Source organism: Salminus brasiliensis, chromosome 12 (assembly GCF_030463535.1).
Source record: "Salminus brasiliensis chromosome 12, fSalBra1.hap2, whole genome shotgun sequence".
NCBI classification, from domain to species: Eukaryota; Metazoa; Chordata; class Actinopteri; order Characiformes; family Bryconidae; genus Salminus; species Salminus brasiliensis.
Genome location: NC_132889.1, coordinates 36,619,839 through 36,639,967, shown reverse-complemented (window position 1 = coordinate 36,639,967; position 20,129 = coordinate 36,619,839). Strand labels below are relative to the sequence as shown.

General features: G+C 42.2%; 1 protein-coding gene across 1 annotated transcript; it reads right to left on the bottom strand.

Annotated features, from left to right (window-relative positions):
- Nucleotides 1-2,649: 2,649 nt before the first annotated feature.
- Nucleotides 2,650-16,632, bottom strand: kmt5c (lysine methyltransferase 5C). Its single transcript, XM_072694295.1, has 9 exons — nucleotides 16,353-16,632; nucleotides 14,831-14,963; nucleotides 11,602-11,767; nucleotides 11,214-11,323; nucleotides 9,505-9,668; nucleotides 9,298-9,317; nucleotides 9,000-9,136; nucleotides 8,637-8,794; nucleotides 2,650-8,419 (listed from the first exon to the last, which is right to left on the bottom strand). Exons 2-9 carry the CDS (start codon nucleotides 14,941-14,943, stop codon nucleotides 2,727-2,729), a joined length of 6,561 nt encoding a protein of 2,186 aa, XP_072550396.1. The 5' UTR covers nucleotides 14,944-14,963; nucleotides 16,353-16,632; the 3' UTR covers nucleotides 2,650-2,726.
- Between the last annotated feature and the right edge of the window lie 3,497 nt (nucleotides 16,633-20,129).

Sequence of the window (20,129 nt, the reverse complement as noted above, 5' to 3'; positions counted from 1 at the left end):
ACTAATCGTGTTACAAACTCTCTAAAAAGAGGATGGTCATCGGAGACACGTGGGGCAAAAGGGGGACATTACATCTGTAATCACTGATGTTCTAGATGTTAAAAAAAAGAGAGAAGTAAAATACATTGTGTTTTACAGTACAATCAAAACATTAAGTTATATTAAAGCACCATGTTTAGAGCATATTGAAATAAATAGATCATATTGGCCTTTTTTTTGTACACTGAGGAAACGCTGGACACGACATCACAAACATCAGTTTAATGTCCACTGCTCTCGGAAATCTGCAACTGGTAAGAAAACGTCCAGATAAAACTCACAAATCTGCTTCCAGTCGCTTACATAGAGGAGCTCAAATGCCATACACAGCATGCAGAGTTAGAAAAGTAGTGTCAGGCCTCGTGCCACAGCACCTGTAGAGCTACAGCACTTCTGTCCTGATCCGCCCGAACTTCCTAAGGCTAACAGTAAGGTTATTTAGTTATTTATTTATTTATTTAAAAACAAAAACAAAAAAAGACTAAACTGATCCCAGATCAGAAAACACTCATGCAGAAATCTCGCCTTAGGACCGTTTGAGCTGTAAACTCGGACGATGGAGGAGAAAAAAAAAAAAAAAAAAAAAAAAAAAAAAAAAAAAAACCACACAGGGAGGATCCCTCCATGACGATGTACCGTAAACTACTGCCATACGGGAAATAGGCGGGGGGGGATGTGGGGCGGGGGGATGTGGTAAACAGGCGGGAGCAGATTTCCAAATGTATCCAGCATCAACGCTGTAGAAAGACTACAGTACTACAAACACTAAAGGCTGTCATGTCCTGCTGTGATGTGCTCTCCAACACATGGTGAGGGAGTGAACAGTGTGTGTGCATGCCTTCAAAAACTCAACAGTACTCTCACTTCAAAATAATAATAAAAAAAAAACCAAACAAAAAAAATAATAATAAAATAAAAAATAAAAATTCCATAAGAACTCATAAGAACTTCGCCTCTGTGCTTAGAGCTTGAGCTGATGGCTTATCCAGACCAGCATTTTCACACATCACAGTCACACAAAAAAACCCAAAAAACCCATTTCCAAAATCTCAATTTTACAGGAGGAAAAAAAACAAACAAAAAAAACCACCTTAACTTTCAATGGAAGTCAATGTCAAAAAAACTTTAATCCGAGTTATTATTTTGGAGCGTTTCTATTGGTCCATTCATCGGGAAATTAGGTAAAAAACGTCCAGAAAGTCCGACTCACGTTCCGTCAAAAAGTGAAAACTGTCAGAAATGGAGAAATGCAGGACGTTTGCTTGTGTTAGCATGTGCCATCAATCATACGAGGCAAGCAAATTTGGCAAAATTCCAAAAAAATAATAATAGAATTAAAAATAAAGGGCTTGCTGAACCAGGACCAGTGGTTTCCAACCATGGTCCGGGAAAACCCCCCACCCTGCATTTTACTGGTCTTCCTGCTCCAACACGCCACCTTCAGCCGAGGGTTTGTTAACGAGCCGATTAGCTGGATCAGGTGTGCTGGATGCAGGGCAGGGGGTCCTTCCGGACCAGGGTCGGGAACCTCTGAGCTAGACGGTGTACATTCCAGATCAGGATGGGTCAGTCGGAGTCTCACAGGTTTACTGTTGCGGCCTTAAAAAAAAAACAAAAAAAAAACACACACACACACACACCACCACTATCCAGGTCATTTTGGAGCATTTCTATTGGTCCATTCATCATAAAATCTGGACCTAAAATAAAGAACAACTTCATTTTAAATGATGTGAAATTATTTTTTTTAAAATAGGCAAAAATTGAGGTTTTAAGGGTTTTGCGTGACAGCGACGATATGCTGGCAGCACCTCGCCTAAAAGTCCCACCTGTACAAGGTGCATTTCGGAGTGTCTGAGTCTCACATGCTTCTGGAATCGGATAAACGGGAGAATCAGATATGTGAAAGTAGTGATTGTGCAGATTAGTCCCGGACGAGATTTCACCTGTGCTGAAGAAACCGGCTCCGCTATTACTACTAATGCAGGCGCTGCTAGCAGCTGATGGAGTGACCACCTATGCGACACCAGCATCGTCTCAGAGGAACCAGCCTGGAATACAGTATAACCAATGTCTAGCGTTCGTTTGTGCGTTATTGGCGGTGCGTCTTGATGCGTTTCGGCGAAGCTGGGCCGGCCTGGGGGGAGGTGGATGACAGGGGGACCCCAAAAAACAATTGAATTAATGAAAAAAATGTAAAATTAAATAAATATCATAAAAAATAAACGCAGGCTTTCTGCCTCGGTCCAAGAACAGACCCAGTTAAACATGCCACACATGCTTCAGCTCTACATCCTCATGAACAAACCAGTTCTTTTAACCAGATGAGTAAATGACAAGATGGCCACAAGACAGTAGAACACCCCCATCCTGTGGCTGATCTGAGCTATGAAATGAGAACTGCAATGGTTTACATAAACCTACTACACAATCAAATATGGGTGGCAATGAAATAATCATTTTTCATTTTACATGAAATACAAAAAAAAAAAAAGCTTATTATCAGAAATGCTAAGCACAATGCATTTAAAAGTACTTTTTAATATATATTTATTTATATATATATATTTTTTTATATATATTTATATAGTTATATAGAGAGAGGGAAAAAAACAAAAAAAACAAACATATTTGCATTGTCATAAATATCAGTTCAGGAACCAGAATCATCATAAAAGTGTCTTCATTTAATCTGTGTACTGCAGATCCAGGTCCACGGTACCATCGGTTACCACAAGCCTCAGTCTCTTGGGCTTGCGGTCCGTCAGAGAGGTGCTTTGCGAGTGTGACGACGGGAAGTGATGGGAAATAACCGAATGGCACCCGGGCTGCCCGTGCTGCTGGGACTCCTTACTCGTCTGCTCCGGCAGGCCTTTAGAGCCTGCAAAGCCGCCCACAGAGGGAGAATGCGAGATGCTTGAGGGGCCGCACGGTTCTAAAATAAGCCTACCCTGAGTTCCAGAAGGCTCCATGAGGCAATGGTACGTGTAATTGGTGGGCACCGACGAGGAGTAGTTCAAGCATTCCCCATCATCACTGTAGTCCAGGGTAACGGAGTGGTCCCCGGTGAAGTTGACGACGTATGATGGGTGAGCTGACTGATTGCACACGAAGGAGGATGGCGGAGCTTTGGTCGCCGGAATGTTCTGCGCTGCGGGTTCCCTGTAGCCCACTTGCGGGCTGCCGTGCGAGACGGCGGGGGAGAGCGTGGAGCTGAAGTTCATGTCTAAAGGATCACAGTTTGAGAAGCATAGCTGGTTTCTGTCGAGGGGTAGAGGGAGCTGGGAGTTCTGGCTGGGGGCTACCACCGCATGGGGCTTATCCTGCCTGGGGTTTTTACCGTGGGCTAAGTGGCCGTGGCTTTGAAGGATCGGATTCGATGGAAAGAACGTAGGAGGAACGCTGGGATTGCTGGGATTGTTGTCAGCCCTAAGGTTTTGCGGCTTGTCCACAGACGTGGCCTTTACAGCGCTTGCCGTGGTCCTGCTGGAGCTGAGGAAGTAAACTGGGTACACTCGATCGGTCTGCGGTTGGAGCTTAGGTAGTCCCTTGTTTGATGTAACAGTCTTGGAGTCTCCTCTGGAACTTTCCGAAAACCTCAAGTATCCAGTCTGAGGACAGCTGGCGGGTAAGTCTTTGTGACCGTGTGAACCTGATGGACCCGGACTCGAGTCAGTAAGGTCAGACTTGCTGCTGTGGGGCTTTGAGGTTACCAAAGAACTTTTACAAATGTTCTGAGCGTGTCCTTCGATTTTCACCGAACTGTTGGAGCTCTGGAAAAGCATGGGCTTCTTCTCGTAGCCACGCAGAAACGCACTGCCAAGGTTGAGAGGCCCCGGCAACTCGGAGTATGCGGTGGCTTTGCTTCCTGTATGAAGGGAGTGGAAGGGTTTAACAGGGTTACCCTGTGATCCAGCATGGTACAGGCTATGCGCCGACTGGCCCAAAGACAGATGCTGGGGTTTATTAGCAGAGTTGAGGAAGTTAGCTCTGTCCTTTGCTTGGATTCTTCCGAAGTCTGACTGGGCTGGCAGAGAACTTTTGGAACTATCAAGGGGCAGCTTATCCTGAGACTGTGGGCGAGAGGGGAGTGGCACCGCCTGCTTTGCGTTTGAGGATGCGTTGAACATGATCAGGTCCCTTTGGTTGCCTAACGACTTATCTGCCAAGCACAGCGGAGTTGCAGAATCGTCCTTGGTCTGGAAAATCACGTTGCGCTTCAACAAGGCGGCATCGGGAAAGTACTGATTCCTTTCCGGATCTTTAACGGACCCTGAACTCGTTTCGGGGCAAAAGGTCTTTTCTTTGGAAGAGAAGTAGGGTCCACTGTTCAACGATGCCGCTTCGTCGCGCGTAAGGCCGAGGTCAGGGAAACTCAGGTCTTCAGCAGTACTAAAGCTACTCCCTGGGCTCGGTGAGCCAAGGTAAGGGGTCTCGGCGTTCCAGCCGTCAGCTGGACTTTGAGAGAAGGGGCTACTGAAGGATCCGGTGTTATGCGGCTCGCCAGGGCAGTAGTCTGTCAACGAACTTTGTGCCTGAGTTTGATCGTAGCTTTCGAGGTTCAGACACTGGAAGTCTAAAATGTCCTCGGAATAGTTCGAAAAGGTGCACTCGGTGTTGAAAGGGGAAGTGGGAGGAGACAAGGGCTTCGACGGAATTTGACAGGAGGTAGTTCCACTAGTGTACGCGGGCAAGCTTTTATCGGCTGGCTGCTGCTGCTGGCTCATGGCTTGAAGTTTAGAGAGGCTTTTGTTGATCTGTAATAAGTTCTGACTCAAACAAACCTCGCTCCTTTCGCTACTCTCAGTCCGTATAACCCCTCCCGCCTTAGGCTTTTCGCCCCTTTCGGGATTCTCCGGCGCAGACGCTTCTCGACCTCTTCCTCTCAGATCGAAGCCGCTATTCAGACGAACAGCAGCGTCCGTCAGTCCCTCAGCATACGGGGAGTTCAGCGACAAGGGGGACAGAGATAGCGACAGAGGTAAATGCTCAGAGTTTGGCACACCTTTCGAGAAATCCCGAACCCTGTCGTAGCTGCCGGCCATCGCACGGTGTTGGCAAGGAGACAGCGCTTCCTCTTTGACTTTACTGACAGGCATCTCTCCCAAAACCGTTCTCTCCGGGGGGACGCAAGTGACCAACCTGGGCTCCCTCAGAACAGAAGGCCCTGGTCCCTTGTTTCCATCTTGTTTCTGGGCTTCGCGGCCTTCCACCTCCCAGCTTCCCTCGGCCCTGCGGCGCAGTCGAAGAAGAGGCAAAGGCTTGATCTCCGCGATGTCCACCTCCTTCTTGAGACTTTTCATGAGCACGTTCTGTCGCTCGAGTGACCCCTGAAGCCCACTTCTACCTTGAACAGAAATTTGTGGTCTGCGGTCCTTCTTTTCCGTGCCGATTCTTGAAAGCGCTGGTCTCCTCTTGCGTCTTTTCTTCGGCTTGACGGTGCTTTCTTTCCGGCAATGCTCCAAGACGTCCTGCACGGCTTTGGTGGCTTGCTCCAGGCCTACGCTCTTGTCTGCTTCTCCGTGACCTCGAATCCTCTCCATTTCCAAGTTTAAAATCGCGACAGAATCTAAAATAGCTTTAAAGGGGTCAATCTCGTCTGTGCACGTTTCTGGACCTCCGGATTCCTCCGCTGCACCGTCCCCTTTGGCTCTACTCTCCATTTCCCACTCCATTCCCCTCTTCCTCTTCAGACGGATTTTGAAGTTACAGCTCTGCTCATCCTCTGTATTAACAGAAGACTCTGTTGCCGACAAATCACTATTAGCGGTCCTGTGCTCAAGCTGTACAGCTAGTTCCTGTGCTCCCTTTTGACGACCATCTTGCCCCTCTCGTAATCCCTCCTGGGTTTCTTTTACTGCATCAACATACTCTTCGATGCTCTCCAGCACAGAGGTCATTTTAGAGGTCCTGCTGCTATGGTTTAAGCTCTTCCCTGCCTGCAGGCTACCTGTTCTACCCCGGTCTCGGAGCACTCGAGCGTTCGAGTGGTCTTGCGCTAACCTAGCCTGAGCAGGTCGAAGGCCTTTTCTGGAGTGTAGCTTTTTCAGCGCCAACATCTTAGACGGCCTGGCTGTAGCACGATTTTTCAGTCCCGTGATCTCGTCTGTTAACGCCGAATCTACAGGTAACAGACGACCTTCGTTATGATCCCCACTGTTCCCTTTAGACATGTGTAACTGACTGTCCACCCTGGCCTTTACATGTTTACTGGCACACTGTGAATCCACTATAGTCACGATTGCATCCTGATCTGGATCCTGATTGTCGAGGGATTCTCGAAATGCCCGTTTCTTTAAAGGTATGCTACTCTGGGAATTGTGGTCCAGACTGCCCTTAACAGGAGAGATGGGCTCCGTAGAGAGTGGAGTCCCACCCACCCCTCGCCTTTTGGCTGTCTGTACACCTCCCTGGTCACCTGAATGCAGGATCTGTGCAATATCCTGGGAGGCTTTTTGAGTCAAGATCTCACTGTTCCTTACTGGACCACTGCCTACACCTGAGCCCTTCCTCTCGCTATCAGGGAGGGTCATCGATTTGTTAACATGCTGCGTCTCGTTTTTATTCGGAGTACGCCGCGGTAGATTCCTGAGCACACTGTTGTACCCTTTGCCATCCTGCTCTTGGCCGATCATCTGACTGCCCAAGCTCTTAAAAACATCAGACAGGAGGACTCGTGCCTTCTTAAGGACAATGGTTTTACTCCCTAACTGTAACAGAAAATCGGTCTTGCTTTGTGCAATAGCTTCTTGTAGGCCCGTGACCTCTGCCTGCCTTTCAACTGAGCTCTTTTCCTTACCTTCCCCTTCAGCTATGCCTTTCACACTCTCTTTTGTTTGACCTCCTGTGGCATGTCCTCGATTCTTAGCATCAGTCCCTATCTCCTCACCCTCTTTTAAAGCTTTCTCAATGCTAACATGAGCAGAGATAACAGTGAGCCTCTCACGGTTACTTTCTTTCCTGCCCTCAGGATCCTGCCCGTCATTACCCCCTGCGCTTCCCAATTGAGCTTCCTGCGTTTCCTTCACAGCATGTTGTGGTGTGAGCATGTTAACAGCATCCCTGCCACTTAATAAATCACACGTCATTTTCAACCTGTCTGCACTTCCCATGTTCACCGGCGTGAAGTACATTTCCCTCACCCCTTTCTTACCTTGAGCTCTAGCGATAGCTTTGCCCCCTTTGCACTTAGATTTCTGCGGCTTTGCGGATGACAATGTTCTTGCGGGTTCTGCGTTAGCTTCCCCGTTTGCCTGTCCCTCAGCTGCCTTACCTGCTGCTGGCTCTCCCGGGAGAGACACTCTGACCAGACTGACTTTCACATAGCGATTCAACCCCGAAGGGGGGCCGAGAGTAGAGCGACTCGAGGAAGGGGGCATGGAAGAGGGAACGTCGAGAGCGCCAGAAACAACAGAAGGTCTGTTTTTTTCCTCTCTCTCCCCTGAGGTCGCTGAAGCAATCGGGGAGCCGAAATCCCCTTCCTTAGCAGCACTGGAGCTGGTGATGTGTTTCCCGCCGTCAGCGATCTCCTTGTGACAATCCGCGAAGCCGCGCTGCACAAGCTCCTCGTTTGTGGTCGCCGGTGAGATCCGGGATTGTAACGACTTGCCCGAATTTGCGTTCCTCCTACTAGTGTATTTTTTGAACCGGGACTTATTTCCTTTCACTGAAAGGCGCCTGAAGTCTTTTCTGCCTCCATGGCTTCCTCCTCTGCTTTGTTGAGAACAACCTCTGCTGCCCATGTGGAGCTTCGACGTCTGCTTGAGCATTTTCACTCTCTTTTTATTGAAGGCAGAGAGTTTGGATCGGTCGAAGGCTCGAACACCTCTCAGGCGACTTCGCAGCATATTCCTGGTCCTTGAAGAAATGGCCATCTGATGAACAACTCGAACTGCTGAAGCACCTAAGCTTCGTCCCTTCGCCTTTGGAAAGCCTTTATCACACACACTCGACACCGATCTTAAAGTGAAGGGTTTTAAGTTCAATTCAGCCGCGGCTTTGCTATTCGGCAAGTCGTTGAAACCGCCCCGTCCGTCCTCACCTGTCTTTAGCTGCACGTCCGTAAGCGCGGAGGGGTCCGGTCGGTTGTCTCTCCACTCCGGTTTTGGTCTCTCGCTCTCGATCTTCTGCAGAAGAGCTCTTTCCTTGCTGGCAGGGTCTTTGCAGCTTAAGAGGAAGTCCAGCTTGTGATTGTACAGGCAAACGCTTACGTCCTTCAGATTGAAATGAGAATGGGACGGCATGAGAAGGTACCGCTGCCTCTTCTCCGCTTGTCTGGCTCGCTCCTCCCTTTTCCACCTCTTAGTCTTTGTCACCTTACCGCTCACAGTAGGGGCGTTCCTCTTCATCTGCTGGGAAAAGGAATTCCTCAAAGAGCAAGCTGAGAGACAGGACATGCAGAGAGAAGGGGAGAGTTAGAAACAGGCTGAGATGGGTGGAAAAACTCAAAGAAAATGCAGATATGGCTTTGAGACACTTTAGAATTGAAAGGTCACTGGGCTTTATTGAACTGTGCTCAGCAGCAGGAGTGTGTGCCAGTATCTAAGATCTGAACCTCCTCGGCGTAAATGTACTGAATCATAACTGGAAGGAAATACCTGGATTGGATACAGTAAGAAACGGTGTACCATTCCCCTTCTCACGGTTCAGTCGCAGATCAGTCTCTCTGAATTTGTATTTCTGGCCTAATGGATCACTCGGGCCTACCCACTCAGGAAGCCTCTCCAGCCTGTGCCTGAAGAATCCTTCTCCCCTCCTAAAAAAACAAAAAACAAAATAATAATAATAATAATAATAATAATAAGTAATATGACTGTTAATCAGGGGGATTCATTAGGAATGAATTATGAAAAATAAATATACAAATAAATGTATGTTAATACAATTATATATATATATATAATATAACGACTCATAACGGACAGCTGCTGTATAATCCACACCCATTTGTGGCACCTTACCTCTCACAGGTGCAACATTCACACATCTCATTGTCCTCCCCAAAAAAGCTGTCGCCATAGTAACAAGTGATCTCCTCCCCAGGTGAGATGGGCCGGACCACTTTCACACATGCTCCGTTCTTATCCCCAGGTACAAACTGTCAAAGGAAAAAAAAAAAGGAGGGGCAGGAAGGAAGGGTGTGCTGTTAATTTGTATTTGACAATATCAAAAAATAAATGTTTAAATAATAATAATAATAATAATAATAATGGCTAAATAATAAAGACTATAGGAGAAGTGAATCACTGGATGGCTTACCTTACAGTTGGGCCTGCAGTCTTCAGCCGTGAAACAGAGAGTAAACAGGAGTAAGTGAACAGGCTTCAGAGCAGTCAATCAATTACTCAATCAATAATGTTCTGTTATGTTAACGGAGTGTCCGTCCGCACCGTGTCATATTACAGTTTGTATACATGCAGTAACCGAAACTCACGGCTCTTATGTACGAGTGCATCGAGCTCTCACCATGGTTGATGAAGGCGGCAGGCCCCAGCCAGAGCTGTGCACACTGCTTACGCGTGGAGTACATAACACTGAAATCATTCACCCCAGTCCTCAGCACAGCGCTGTCTGCCGGACTCAGCTCAGCTATGCAGCCCTGCAGCACCTCCACCCGCTCTCCAACCAACCTGAGTCAATCCACAGCATCACAATTACTCACAGAGAAAAACTTCATATGCTCAGATATTCTTCATAACAACACATTCACAGACAGACGCACAATATAATATGATTCAATATGGTTTATATATTTAGATTACCACATCTTATTTTCAGAGTTTTAAGAACTTAATCAAAATATGAATGAGAAATTCCTTAATAACAGCAAACAATCCATAATAAACAATTATTTAATATATATTTAAAAGATTATTTACATATAATAGCAAAAACTAATATAATAATCATTATTATCCTTGCTACATAAACAAAAAATGTGAAGTTGTTGAAGATGTTAAGTTTAATAATTAGTTAATTATTAGTTGTATTAATTTGTTTTTTTATTAATTATTATTACAATATTATGATACTGTAAAAATATCATACCAGAAAAAACATAATATACACACACTAATATATATAATATAACAATATAATAATATATATATATCCCATTTACTTTAATGTATAAAAATCTAGGGTTGCAATATATATAATCTGAATTATAGGTTCTTGCGACATCATTTCAGACATGAAAACTAATGAGCTGTGACAAAGATGACCAGTCCAGAAAACAAAACCCTATAATGTTATTTTTTTTATGTGAAAATAAAACTTTTGCTGCATTCAGACCCTTAAAATGCAAATTTGAATTATTAACAAACTATGCCAATTTAAACCATGCTGAAAAAGCACCTCTCACTCTCTCTCTCACACACACACACACACACACACACGCGCACACACGCGCGCATACACACACGCGCGCATACACACACACGCGCGCACACACACACACGCGCGCACACACCATATAGCCGTTATAATTACAGGCTATAATTTGTGCTTCATTGGCTCCATAATGAGGCGTTGTGCTTGGACCCCAATAATTGCCACAATGTAATTTGAAGACACTTGTAATAAGATGATGATGCGCCGCTCCCAAAGCCACAGTTATGAGAGATCAAAGAAATCAACGTGCTCTACATCAATTCAGACTCCAGCTAAATATTAGCAGGTTACCCTGGTAACAGACAATGATCACTTACACAAATGAACTTTTTTTTATTGAAGAAGGAAATTAGAATATAAGAAGATTAATCCAATTCTAAACGCTCCCAGAACAAGGCTTCCCTTTCATCTTTGGGTGAAGGTTACCGTGGCTCTGATTGGTGCAGAAATATGAAATACTATATCTATGAGTCTGGGTGAAGAATGTTGAGAGCCGTTGCTGTGCGGTGTTGGGGAGGAGGGGGTGGGATTCTCCCTCAGATTTAAAAACGACTCAGAGCCCGACTCAGAGCCCGACTGACAGGTGACAGGTTTGCACCAGAGGTTCTCGGCCCTGGTCCTACATATGTAATTCAGCTCACCTGCTAATGAACGAGCTGTTCCTCAGATTACAAGGGTGTGTATCAGCAGGAAACACAATAATTTTACTATGCAGGGTAGCGGGACCCGATTTACCATTTTTATAATTAAAATATTTAAAATAATAAAATGTGGAGTCTCACCAGTGTCTTGTTGCTGTGATTTTGGCTCCATTGGTCTCTGAGGAATACCGGTCACATGACTCAATCTGCACTCCACTGTCCAACAGGAACGCAGTGAGATAGCGGTACATCTACAAAACGAGATACACTGTTAAAACACTGGGACACACAGTCTGCTCCGCCCGTCTCCCTAATGACAGCCATAACCACTGTGCACTGAGTGACTCAGCGCCAGATCATGAGGAATTCCCTTTAGGCTCAACAGAGACAGCTCTTTTCTTTTGTCAACAATAAATCTCTAAAGACAGAACACACACACACTTCACTGAGTTGATGAACCAGTGACACCACTGTGCTTTAACGAGGCGAAACCTCAGCAGCTGAGAGCAGAGAGAGAAGGTCCACTCACGTGCTGTTTAAGGAGCTCCTGCCGGTGGGTGCCCAGACTGGTGAAGTAGCCATTGGTCCACTCGCCATCTAGCAGAGCATCGAAGGTGGCCTGGAAGTCCTTGGTGCGCTTGAAGCGCAGCAGAGTCTCTCTCAGGTAGCCCCACCGCCGGATCTCTGGAAGAGGACTGAGTGAACACGGTCGAAAAGACGTTATTCTAACGACGTGGGAATCATTGCAGCTATAGATTATCTCTAGTGATCAAATAAATGACACAAACGTCATGATATTCTAATTCTAGTTAATTACAGGTAGACACTGAAACTGACCACTGACTTTGTATATTCTAATGTTATATAGAGTTAAATACAGGTAGACACTGAAACTGACCACTGACCATGTGTATTTGGGTTTATTCTAATACAGTAATTCACACCCTTATCATAAAGAGGTGTAATTAAATAGTATAATCATCGTCGGATCAGACGGCGTCTATGGAAATGTATAATTCACTATTATTTACAATGCAAATTGCTCCGGGTTTGCATGTCCTTGTAGGCTGCAAACAGTGCACGACTGTATCAGCCACAAATCACAATGACGCATGTGACAGGCGGCACTCTCCAAAAACACAGAAATAAAATCTGACCTACAGATAAAAACCAGCCCTCCTACTGTACTCCTGTCCTCAGACTTACTGTAGAAGATCTTAGTCTTCACTCAGAGGTTTAGTGTTATTGTCTTGTAACAGCTGCAGTTAAACAGTCGTGAAGGCTGTGGTTACTGCTGCACCCTCAGCATCCCCACTTCCCATGGACCTTTATTAAAGATTAATGAAGGATCACTTTATAATGAACACATGAACAGCAGATGGCTCGCAACACCAGTCTGCTGGACAAACCAACAGAGACCCTTTTATATGAATAATAATAATAATAATAATAATAATAATAATATATTCTATATATATATATATATATATATATATATATATATATATATACACTGTATTATTATAACAAATAATAATACCTTTTTATTTATACATTTAAAATAATAATAAAAATATTATATTATATATATAAAATTCTTCTCTATTGTTTTTCACTTTTCAACAAAATGTGAATCTTATTTTTTAACATTGTATCTAAACTTCATGATAAATTGACCAATAGAAATGCTCCAAAATGACTTGGAAGAAAATCTTCTAACACTGACATCCATTGAAGGATAAGAAGGTTATTTCCTTCGATGTTATGGAGATGAGTGTTGTTGTTTTTTTACAGCTCTATATTACTTTTAGTCCTTAACTTATTATTCTTTATTCTATTTATTGTTTAGTGTATTTGTATCTCAGTCTGTTTGTTTGTTTGTTACAGGTCATACCTGTGTTGCTCTCACCAAGTAAAATGTCTCGTATGTGTAACAAACTTAAAATAAAGATTCTGATTCTGAGATCCGGTTTTAGCACGACACCAATGATATATCCTCGACTCAAAGAATCGCTAGGAGAACAGTTCTTTAGATTAATGGGTTCTATACGACACTTAAATTGGTTCCACAAGTCCAAGAACCAAGAACCTGTTACTGCTTAAGAGTGTTGTGCATTTATGCATAATTTAGCGTAACACCTACATTTTTTTGTATTAAAAGCAATGATTACTTAATATACACAACTAGAAATACTGCATGTATTAGTTAGGGTACTGGAAATGGACAATTTGGACAAATTGCCTAACAAATACAGTCAGTAAACAAGCGTACATACATACTGTATTATAATAACAATAATGAAAATATATATTTTTTATTTAAAAATTGTTACCATACAGTATGTGTGTATATATACACACATACTGTATGATAATAATTACTTATATATATATATATATATATATATATATATATATAAATAAATGAATTATTGTTATTATATATATATATATATATATATATATATATATATATATATATATATAATAACAATAATTCATTTATTTATATATATATATATATATATATATATATATATATATAAGTAATTATTACCATACAGTATGTGTGTATATATACACACATACTGTATGATAATAATTACTTATATATATATATATATATATATATATATATAAATAAATGAATTATTGTTATTATATATATATATATATATATATATATATATATATATATATATATATATATACACATACATACATACACACACTGTATTTTTTTCATTAATTATTGTTATCATCATACAGTGTGTGTGTGCGACTGGATAACTGATATCAAAATACAATTTTAGAGCCTCTAATGGATGTAATCTTGACCATGTCAATTATACCCACTGTGTGTGTTCATGTACTGTCCCCTTACACACATACTACTGCATGTGTAGCCACATGACTCCACCCTGTCCATTCTGTGACAAAGACGCAACATGGAGAACTCAAACACGGAGCCAGCTGAGCAACTCGAGCAGTTTCTACAATCTTCCTAACGATCGAAATCGAGAAATAAGTTCAATTCATTGTGTTATTAATATAAGGTCACATCGCCCAGCACTAATTATATATATATATATATATATATATATATATATATATATATATGTGCATTTATGCATATATATATATATGCACTGTAATCTATGGTCAAAGCATAAACTCTGTGGACAACCTTTACAAACGTAATGTGGAACCAAATTGTACATATATATCTTTTCTTAAATGTGAAAATAAAAAAAAAATAACTGAAAATATTATTATATTAATATATATTACAGGAGACAGCCTACACCCCTTCACTAGGCCTCCTCTTCACGTCCACTTCCACTAACTTCTCCCTGTTCCTACTAACTAACAGTGTATTTGTATTTGTTTGTTATCAGCTCTGATGTCTATAGACCTTCACCAGTGGTCAATTTCTGACCACAGATCACTGTCGGCTGCATATTTGACAGGCGCACAAGTCACGAGTCACCATATAATAAATCAACAGTTTACAATCTATTTAACTGAATGATGTAAAAATTAATAATGCGTCTTTATCACCACAGGCAAAGGCTGTTCTAGAAGTGCATTCACCTCAACCGAACTGCACAGAGAGTATTTTATAATATTGTGAATTTATTAAAAAAAAGAAAATCGTATGCTTCCAGCTATCATCTGCTTATCTATACTACTAAGCAGTGTGCTGTGGACTGTGCCTGTGAGTGTGTGCGTGTGCTAATGATGAGTGCAAATGCTACCTTATGTTCATCTTATGGGTGCTGAACCCCAGCAAGGGGTCCAGCACCAGGCTTGTGGCCAGATCATCCGTCTCGCACAGCTCTCTCACACTCATTCTATAGGATCCTTCCATGTTCGCCCACCATCCACATGCTGAAAGACAAGAGTACAAGAAGGTACAAGAGTTCAGCTCCAAACCCATCCTGCTACAACTCATCTACAAGACATGTCCAAAAGTTTGCAGACACTGGCTCGTCCAGACACTCTTCAGGGTACTGATGACAGCCTATACCCTTCTGGGAAGGCCTGTACTCTTCTGTACATCCCGATCTCACCTATATCAGCTAGATTTGATCATTAAATGGGGTAATTAGGTATTCTGGGCGCACAGTGATGCCAGAGATCATTATTCGTTGAGCTTGATGAGCTGGGTTAGGTGTAACTGAGGTGAGTTCCAGTGCCTGGACTCTGTATGAGTGATGTTGGGGTCTACTGATTCACCAATAACAATAATAATAATAATAATAACAATAATAGTAATAAGCCAGCTGTATAAGCGCTGTAGACCATCAGCACCATGCTACAGGTTCTCTACCCTGCACCAGCTCCCGCCAGCCCTCTCTGACCTGCCACTGTTTACATCTCACTGATCTCTCACATCATGCAGGCCTTTTTTAAGAGGATCCCCTTAAAGTGGCTGAAGGCGATGATTAGAAAATTCATCTGAGCAATTCCAGTGCGGTCAGGGTCATCTGATTGCATCCGTGCTGTAATCACAAGTCATATATATATATAATAAATAAATAAATACATAAATAAACAAACAGTCAGGGAGTTTAATAAGCTTTGCAGTAGGATTGCAGAGCCAGCATGGTGTGCAGGACAGAAATCAGCTGGTTTGCAAACTTTAGTCTTCAAAACAAAAAAGCAAATGCATTAGATAAGCAGGAGGTGGAGGGAGGTGGATGGAGGTGGGCTGTGCCTGATCCCTGCAGGACTGATGAAGGTGGAGACCAGTGCTTCAGAAAAAGGCGCTAAAGGACTTAAAGGTCTATATATTAATTTATATATATATATTTAAAAACAATCTAGACCACATTCAAGCCCATAAATCATCAATCATCAATCAAAGCCATGCCATTGATTAGGCAAAGCCAGTGCAGCCACTTTCCCTCCAGCTGGGATTAACAGCATTAGTTCTGTTCCCCATTAAAACCAGTGCTGCTAAAACAGCCAGAGAGTTAAATAAGCACTACAGTGCGGCTGCAGAGCCAGGCTGGGCTGCAATCGTCGTTTAGGACGTCTAAAATTAGACGTTTGTGGCGTTTTGTGTTTTGCAGAGAGTGAGCGGAGGAGAGGGAGACGCTGCTGCTGCTGCTGCTGCTGCTGCTGCTGCTGTAGCTGCGGAGGCTGCAGGGATCAGCCCAGCTGGCCTCGATTCCCCCCCAAATCTGTGCACTAACGTTTGCATCCCTTCCGAGCACAAACAGCTGCAGGTTCAGCCCTGGAAAGCGCGCTGTGTGTGAGACGGGTGGGTTTTACCTGACGGGCTTTCGTCCCAAACCTCGATCGGCTCGTCCGTAGTGAAATATTTGCTAGCCTAGCCTAGCCTAGCCTAGCAATTGTTGTTATCGTCCGCTTCGGGAGCCCCATTTCCCTCTTAAGTCCCTCTGTGTCGGTCTTGTCACGTCGGTTAGACTCCAGACTCATAAATCCAGCTCCTCTGAAGCGGGGAATTTAATCCATTTGTTTGTAAATTGCGGTTTTTATTCGAAGCTGGAAGTTGGACTCCGAATAAGGCAGAAACCAGTTCGACCACAGTTATCTACGGTCGCGCGCTGATTGGTTCATTCGTAGGACCGAAGCACCGTCCCTGCGCTCCTATTGGTCTAGTGTGCGCGAATTCGCCGCTGGACCGCATCGGATTGGCTACGGGCTGTCCGCGGACTGCAGTTCGTCCCGCCTTGCTCCCTGGGGCTCAAGCTGCTTCGACCCACAAGGACATCACTGCTACTGAAGGAGGCGCAGCGCTTCAGAACCGGCTGATAAATTCCCACCAGTTTCAGACAATCTGACACTAATTTTGTGACTTTTACGACCCCAGGTTTGAAAAACATGAGGTGTTACATATGTTATTTATTGCACCAGCAAAAATATGCACTATAATAATAATAATTTGCATTATTTAAATATCAATACTTGTGTATGTTGGCCTTTTTAAGGTCTGTTCCCAATCCAGACTTCTATAAAATGTGATCAGTTCATTAAAAAAATCCCAATGTATTTTTTTCATAATTACTTAAATGTATTTAATATATTTAGAATATATATAATTGCATATTTATATATTTTTTAACATTACCGTAAACTATTCCTATAATAACTTTTTCAATCCAGACTTCTATAAAATGTGATCAGTTCATAAGTTTCATAATTACTTAAATGTATTTAATATATTTAGAATATATAATTGCATATTTATATATTTTTTAACATTACCATAAACTATTCCAATAATAACTTTTTTTTTCAATCCAGACTTCTATAAAATGTGATCAGTTCATAAGTTTCATAATTACTTAAATGTATTTAATATATTTAGAATATATAATTGCATATTTATATATTTTTTAATATTACCGTAAACTATTCCTATAATAACTTTTTTTTTTCAATCCAGACTTCTATAAAATGTGATCAGTTCATAAAAAAAATCCCAATGTATTTTTTTAATAATTACTTAAATGTATTTAATATATTTTGAATATATAATTGCATATTTATATATATTTTTAATATTACTGTAAACTATTCCTATAATAACTTTTTTTTTTCAATCCAGACTTCTATAAAATGTGATCAGTTCATAAAAAAAATCCCAATGTATTTTTTTCATAATTACTTAAATGTATTTAATATATTTTGAATATATAATTGCATATTTATATATTTTGTAACATTACTAACTAACTAACTTTTATTTATTTATTAAAAAAAAAAAAAAAAATTTAAGGTAACACTAGTTAATGTCGCAACAGTGGAAACTAAGACTGGCGGGGAATCACACAAGTCAGCCACAAGACAAGAGTGACTTTCTGGAATAGGGCAAGAAATAGGGCAAGTGCATCGTGTACTAGCTGTGGAGTGAAGTGGTAGGTGTGGTGTGGTGTGGTGTGGGAGACTGGGGTTCGACTCCTGGTCTGGGTGGCTATGCTATTCTACACCATTAAGAGTCCTTGGGCAAGACTCCTAACACTGCATTGTCCACCTCTGTAATACGAGTCCCCCTGTAGGCCGATCAGGATAAGCTTGGTTGGTGTGGCGCAACAGAAAACACCTCCACCGGCCACTGAGCTACCACACCATGTGGGAGACTGGGGTTCGATTCCCGGTCTGGGTGACTGTGGGTGCTGCACTACACCAATAAGAGTCCTTGGGCAAGACTCCTAACACTACACTGACCCTCCTCTGTAATACGAGTCCCCCTGTAGGCCGCTCTGGATAAGAGCACCAGCTAAATGCCATTAATGTTAATGTAGTTAATTTTAATTAATGTAATTAATTTTAGTAGTTTACATTTTTAATTAATTCATTTTTAAATCTTTTAAATTCTTTTCACCATCAGTATCTTTTATTTGATGTATTTTATTTTTATTTTTTAATTATCCAGTGGTGTTTAGGTGTTTTAGGCTGTGTTCAATCACCATGTGGACTTTCTACTAGATTTTGGAGGACCACTGCTGTGAGGATTGGATTGCATTTACCCACAAGAGCGTCAGAGAGGTCAGGATATTTGATGACCACCACCCCGTCTCATCCCATCCTAAAGTACTGGATGGAGCACCATCCATCATTCCAGAGGCCCCAGTTCCCCCTGCATTGCGCCATGAAGCTTTATACCCCTCTACTAGCCCACGCCTGGCATTAGGTGGCATGGTACCAACAGGTTCATGATATTCATCTGCTCCAGAGGTTCCTATTCTAGTGGCAGAAACTGGACAAGCCGTGTGCGCACAGCCAGCTGCACATCTAACTTAAAGTAGATGACCACATTCATTAGAAGCGGTGTCCACAAACTTACATTTTTTAATATTTTAAATTCTTTTCACCATCAGTATCTTTTATTTAATTTACGTTATTTATGAAATTAAAGCTCAATCTAAGCTAAAATTAAAATAGCCCCTAAAATTAAAATTTTCCCTGTTTATTAGTCAGTCTGGCCATCAGACATCAGTCGAGAGATCCATTCAGAATGACCTGGATAATATCTTAATTCTATATGAGCTCAGACGTGGAATGATGGCCTTCATCAGGTGTTTCTTTGAAAGCCTGTAAACACGGTCTCGTCATAAAATAAAAAAAAATATTTAATTAAAGACTAATTTAACATTTAGTAAAATATAAGTTGATGAAGAGCCACTAGGGATTAAGGATTCGGCCGTAAACAGAGATATACAAGCACAGGCCTGTGCAAATGTTTGTGCACCCCTGTTTGTCCTGTGCTGTGTAGATTTTCTGAGTGTAAATAAGTGAATAATCACCTACAAGGGAAAGAGGGGCATTTCCTGTGTTTCAGACACACATTTACGGAAGGCCGGTATTCCCAGTTCCAGTCCTTCGTGGGTGCGCTCAGCCAGGGGGAAGAAGGGCTTTGGGAACATAGCCGGTCAGTAGGCTGGGGTCAGCCTGGGTTTCACACTGTCTCTGGTTCAGTGTGAGCTGCTTGTCGGTCTGTTTTTATACTATTTCTGATTAAGGGATTTGATCCTCTCGGGATTTTAAACCTTGTCCATATTTACTGCACATCCAGTCCTTCTCATTTTCCCTGCTTTCTGACGCTTCTGCCCCCTGGTTGCGCCCATATCTCTGTGATGACGTTGCATAGAAACCCATCTAGACAAGGTCTGGAGTTCACAGAGAAGATCAGCATCCAAACTGGTGCTCATCTTAATATTATATATTAATATTAATAAATAAACAAATATAATTATATCTTTATTCTAATACTATACAGGTAGACACGCTCACTGACCACTGACTTTGTGTATTTGGGTTTATCCTAAAGTCAGTGGCAGGGGAGAGTGTCTACCTGTAATTAACTCTATATAACATTAGGATAAACCCAAACACAATGTTATATAGAGTTAATTACAGGACGACACTCTCACTGACCACTGACTATGTTTATTAGGGTTTATTCTAATGTTATATAGAGTTAATTACTGGTAGACACTCTCACTGTCCACTGACTTTGTTTATTTGGGTTTATTCTAATGTTATATAGAGTTAATTACAGGTAGACACTCTCACTGACCGCTG